Here is a 6,235-nt window from a genome sequence, read left to right as displayed (position 1 = left end):
AAATGTCGGTACATGAAACAAACCACCAAATACATTAAACTACAAAAAAAAGCATTCCCTGCTGAAAGATCCAGCTGCCAAAACACAGACCATCAGACTGGTAGACCATCTTTACCAGCTGGTAGAAAGGAAACTACCAAATTCTGAATTACTGCTAATGCAATATCGTAGTCAGTATTTGCAAGAACATAATACAGTAGTGAAGCAATTAGATGAAATCTCAAACATTTCTTGCCCAGTGTAGAGAAGTACTATGGAAGTTGGGAAATACTCTTCCCATCTGACAAAGTCTTCCACACATAATAAACATATTGACACATAATAAACACACATATTGTATCTCTCTCTCTCTCTCTCTCTCTCTCTCTCTCTCTCTGTTGCTCTGTTTATGTAGTAGGTAATTAAAAAACGCTTATCAGATAATGTAGTGTAGGGGTAAAGCAATCTCTCTGTGTGTGTGTGTGTGTGTGTGTGTGTGTACACAGTAGGAAGTAATCAAATATTCTAGGCCATATTTTTCCCATTTTCCCTTCAAATCAATAAAGTCCTGATAAATGATAAGAAGTTTTTGAGACTGGCAAACCAAAATAGTCACATAGGATATGCATGACATTTAAAATAATAATAATAATAATAATAATAATAATAATAATAATAATAAAACTATCTTGTATATAATTTGCACACTGTTACATATCAAGTGGCAATAAAAGTGCAATCACGCGTAATAATATGCCATAAAAGGCACTAGCAGCTTTTTTGTATTTTCAGCACAGCGATGCAACACTTCACCCCTAGATGGCGCATGAACACAAAGCAAAATGCAGGATACCCGGTTTACCACAACAAATTCTGCTTGAGTAAACCATCTGCACATCATCGCCATGCTCTTATTGGAGGATTATATGCGTTTCTTGTCTTTCTTACGATATAAAATCACAACCGATGCATCTGAGAAGGAGATGGAGAATACATTCTTAGTCCTTGACACTGAGATTCCCATACATATTGAGGCCGTGTTATTTAATAGGCGGGTTTGGTGGAAATGCACACTGGAGACGAGGACATAACCAGTTTCAGTCCAGAGAACTTGGGCGGATGTGTGTGTCGGATGTTTCACAAAGATAAGGTGCGTTTCGTTGTACCGATCTCATAAGAAATCATAAAAACGTATGTAGTTGTTGCTGTTTGCTTACAATCGACCTGAATGATGAGATACATCAAATATAAAGACTGTATTTTTGTTTATATGACGTGTTAGGTGTTCATTTAGCTAGTATAATTACAACACCCAGTAATACTAATAATAAAAAAAACAACGTTTGTTTGTTTTTATAATGTTGTGGCTAATGAATTTGGCCAAATGACATTTCCGGTGACTGCAGCTCACGCGGTTAAACTGCAGGATTTCCTCTAAATAGCAGTTCTGCTCCAAGTTAGCTACAGTATTATATTTACAAATACACTTTTGAGTATAGCTCAAACATAAGTCTTAACTGAAATAGATTTTTCTCTCTAGTTAATGTCTATCAGTGTGTTTGTTTATTTGGAATAAAAGTGGTGGTGTAAACAGAAAAAAAAAAATGCTACTTTGTTTGGCAAGCTTTGAGACGAAATCCTTGTATAGGCCTATTAAACACACCAAGTGATGGTGTAGATGATGATGATGTTTGCACCTGATTTCTTCAATCTGATAATGCCTTACTGGATTAATGTTCACCAAATTGTGGTTTTGTTGTTTTTGTATACAGACAGAGTGAAGACGTGTGGAGTCTCTGATTTGGCTATGCAAATGCTTTTAGGCTCTTTCGGGTGTAAGCTTCGACGCCAGACACTTCTTCTCAACATTAGAAACGGACGTGAGACTGCGTAACAAGACGTAAAGTATAAAGAGACACATTTTAGATGGTTTGCGACTGAAGTTGCGTCTGCAGGAATGGTGATCCGTGGTTTGTGGGTTTGTAAAATCCGTGTGGTGAAGCACTTTGGGCTGGCACAAGTCCTGTGCCTACTGGTCTTTGCCTGCCTTTTTGCAGGCCTCTTCTTCGACTACATTGAGTCATGGGTTACTTCTCTAAGAATGAGTGGAGTCGGGGGTGCCCACGGAGGGATTCTTCTTCAGAGCGTTCCTCCTACACGTCCAGAAGAATACCTCCTTATGCCAAGTTCGCTTGTTTGCCAGCGCGCAAAGCCCTACCTCATCACCCTGGTGACCTCGACCCCTGCTAACGCGAAAGCTCGTCAGGCAATCCGTGACACCTGGGGTGGTGAAGTGCAAGTCCGAGGTTATCGGGTCATGACTTTGTTCATGGTGGGGCAGGTATCGGATCCCGTTCTGACCAAACAATTGATAGAGGAAGCACGGGAACACGGAGACCTAGTCCAAGGTCGCTTTTTGGACTCCTATGCTAATCTGACCTTAAAGACCTTGTCCATGTTAGCTTGGGCCCGGCGCTTCTGCCCTGAAGCTCGGTTCCTAGCCAAAGTGGATGACGATGTGATGTTCAACCCCAGTGCGTTGCTTCAGTACATCAACCTCAACTGGAGGACACCAGAGAGGGAGCTTGAAGAACTCTACCTTGGTCGGGTTCACTTCAGGGTTGCACCGGACCATAATCCAGCCAGCAAGCACTATTTTTCTAAAGATGTTTTCTCGGGGACAGTCTACCCTGATTACTGCAGCGGAACTGCGTACGTGCTTTCCCGTCCCGCTGTCCTAAAGCTTTCTCTGGCAGCTGCTGCCACACCGTTGCCCAAGCCCCTGCCTCCTGAAGATGTGTTCGTAGGCTTGTGTGCCCACACAGCTGGCATCGCTCCCACCCACTGCCCACTCTTCTCCGGAGGACCACCCGTGCCGTATGCACGCTGCTGCTACCAGGCCATGGTGTCCGTCCATCATACTACACCTGAGGAAATGCTCCACTACTGGGCAGACATGCATTCCAACGCTCCCTGCTCCTGGGTGGGAGTCCGGACTTCACTTGGCATTTGTAAATTGAAAGCGTATCTAGGACACTTGTTATGGCATAGATTATAAACACAAACATATGGAGACTGAAGAAGATTATGCAGTATTTCTCACGTGCTTGTAGAGCCCGAAGAAGCCTAAATGGGACTACATGACAAACTACCATGTATAATTGTTTTATTGCTTTATCTTAATAACGTGCCAGTTGTCAAATACTTGAATGTCTGTGCTGTTTATTACACCCCCTCGATGTACCAGCACTTGGTAGTCAAAAGTGTTTAGTGTTTCGAACACACTTCATAAACTCCTTACACTGTTTATGCTTCACTATAACGTAGTTTAAATTCTTTGCAAAATATTTTTCATGACTAATGTTTTACAAGTAGGGTGTAACAAAATTTTCTTGATGCAGCTGAAGTGAACTTGCTGGACATGACCACTCTCTTTCAACTTTCATATTTATAAGGTTAAACGATAAAACTGAGAGTAACGTATATTAATTAGGCAGAAAGATCATGTTTGCGAGAGTGCAATGGACAGTTTAAAAAATGGGAGCGTAGCACTTGTATGACCTTGCTCTCAAACACGCATATGTGGCCTTATGCAACAGAGGATACTGAACGATGAGAGTGATTTTGACTAGACTGAATATTTTTAAGTGGAACTTTTGCATAGTTCGATTGCTAATATTTATATAACTGAATGCAGTGTGTTTTTAGGACATTTTTTTATGGCACAGGCTGGGCACATTGTCAAAATGTGACCCAACATGACTGGTAGATCGATGCTTATCAATAAGGCTGTAAAGCAAAGCAGAATGTAGGTTGTTGTAGTTTTGCCCACTATTTATACTCCTTCAGTGTCACATCTCATAAACCTAAAACATAGCTGGGCTCTATGATGTCAGGATATAGAGTTCTATTCAGTGACATTTAATCTGTTTACCCACCAAACAAAAGGCACTGAGATAACACTCATGTTTGCGGGGCAAGAAAAGCAAACATTAGCTACATAATTTACACGAAGCAGAGAAATTTGAAATTATGCAACCTCTGACTAAGAAATTCCGAATATATGTGTAGAGATATGCAAATTCATGAAGTGGGGAGAAAGTGGAACGGGATCAGACTCCTAAAGCTATACTTTTAAATGTTAACATTGTACATTTCAGTACTGGCCAAATTAACATTATGAAATTGACGCCCATACATTTTATAAGCCTTATTAACTAGGACTAATGTGTGTGTGTGTGTGTGTGCGTGCATAATACTTGGGGATGGTCTAGCATCCCAACCAGGGTGTATTCCTACCTCCATATCCACCATGAACCTGACTTTAATTGAATGAATTAATAACACTGCTAATAATCCGTGGGATAGGTGATAGCACTGCATATTTATGCGTACAAATTTCCATTATATTAATTCATTGTTGGTTATTTTGAGTAAAGTATTTATTAATACCATAAGGAGAAAAAGTCAGTTCTCGGCATCTCCTGTGGGAGGCACGGTAGCTTGGTGGTTAGCACGTTTGTCTCGCACCTCCAGGGTTGACGCTTTGATTCTCACCTCCACCCTGTACACGCGGAACTCACATGTCCTCCCTGTGCCCCAGGGGCTTTCTCCAGGTACTCTGGTTTCCTCCCCCAGTCCAAAGACATGAGTTGTAGGCTTATTGGCATTTCCAAATTGCATGTGGTGTGTCGGTGTGTGCGTGTGATTGTGCCCTGCGATGGGTTGGCACCTGGTTCAAGCTCCCCACAACCCTACATAGGCTAAGCAGTACAGAAAATGGATGTTGTGTTTTCCTAATCCATTTACGATTTAACACAGTAGCTAAATGTAACAGAGCAGCTATGATCTCTGGGACTGCAAAGCTGTATTTGTTGCCAAACGTATACTCCTTCCATTTAACAAGTAACTCAACGTCCAAAGACTGTCACTGTTTGTAGTCTGAGCACGATTTTATGCGATTGAATGCTTCTGCATTAGTGATCCTTTATCATGGTTTTTCTTAACAACGAACCTTTTTCTTCACAACGAACATGTTATTTAAGATTTGAGTAATATTTATCTGTAGAACCCATAATTGAGACACTGACAGCCAAATAAATGGTTTGGGGGGTTTTTTGCAGTCAATTTCATATGTTTGTAGATCTAGTACATCTTTTGTTCCATCACCATGTAACTGAACAGATGGAATCCAACATGCTCGTGCTTTCACGTTAGCCACAGCGTTTTACGCACACCATTAACAGAAGCATATGAAACTGGATGTGTAAAATATAGCTTGTAACCCTATGATATGCCAATTAAATGGTGTAGTGTGTCCTCTTGTCCTCTTGGTTAGTACTGCTTGCTTTGTCTTATCTAAAGACCTCCTGTGACTTTGTGTTATCAGCTCAATACAATGAGATTACATGTAACAGATTTCAAATAAAACTGTATTACAGTCTGTGAGCTTATGTATTATTTGTGCAATTCATCTGACCGGGGAAATGTGAAGACAAGAATTTCACTGTACTGTACACACATCTTTATGGGACAGTACACTGTGTCTGTATCTTAGTCTATTTTTACTCTACTTATGCTTTGAAATTTGTTGCTGTTAAATGAGTTTTAAAAGAAGACTGCTACAGCCTCCTCCTCCAGACTGCTACAGTATTAGAACAGCAAGGCTAATTCTTTTGTTTTTGATATACACCGAAGACATTTGAGTTTGAGATCAAAAGATGAATATGAGTTGAGAGAATTTCAGCTTTCATTTCTTGATATTTACATCTACATGTATTAAACAAATTAGAACATGGCACCTTTGGTGGCAGACCACCCAATTTTTAGATGAGCAAAATTATAGTAGCAGATAGTTTTAAAGTAAATAACACTTGATATTTGGTTGCATATTCCTTGCTTCTCCCCTCGATCTCCTTTTCATGAGGTGAAATGTATGTTCAATTGGGTTAAGATCTGGTGATTGACTTTGCCAGTCTAAAACTTTAATCTTTTTCCCATGATGAAGTCCTTTTGTTGTGTTTTGGGTCATTCCTTCTCAAGTGGTCCAATGCAGGTTGCTCGACCATAATTTTCCCCTCAAAATTTGAATATTATCTCTATGTATTGTAGAGCTGCAACAACTAATCGATAATAATCGATTATGAAAATCGTTGTCAACAAATCTCATTATCGATTAGTTGGTCTGCGTGCGGCACGGAGTACATTTACTCATTACGTTACTTCTCTTCCGAAAACATGCATCGGAGAGTAAATA

The 6,235-nt window shown here is 40.3% G+C and overlaps 1 protein-coding gene across 1 annotated transcript; it reads left to right on the top strand.

The window, feature by feature from the left end:
* The first annotated feature begins 816 nt into the window (after nucleotides 1–816).
* b3galt4 (UDP-Gal:betaGlcNAc beta 1,3-galactosyltransferase, polypeptide 4) lies at nucleotides 817–5,670 on the top strand. Its single transcript, XM_053624580.1, has 2 exons — nucleotides 817–1,129; nucleotides 1,752–5,670. The coding sequence occupies exon 2, from the start codon at nucleotides 1,937–1,939 to the stop codon at nucleotides 3,035–3,037; it is 1,101 nt and encodes a 366-aa protein (XP_053480555.1). The 5' UTR covers nucleotides 817–1,129; nucleotides 1,752–1,936; the 3' UTR covers nucleotides 3,038–5,670.
* Nucleotides 5,671–6,235: the final 565 nt, after the last annotated feature.

The sequence above is a fragment of the Ictalurus furcatus genome, chromosome 5 (assembly GCF_023375685.1).
Source record: "Ictalurus furcatus strain D&B chromosome 5, Billie_1.0, whole genome shotgun sequence".
NCBI lineage: Eukaryota > Metazoa > Chordata > Actinopteri > Siluriformes > Ictaluridae > Ictalurus > Ictalurus furcatus.
Note: the sequence above shows the minus strand (reverse complement) of the source record. Positions and strands in the feature narration are given on the sequence as shown.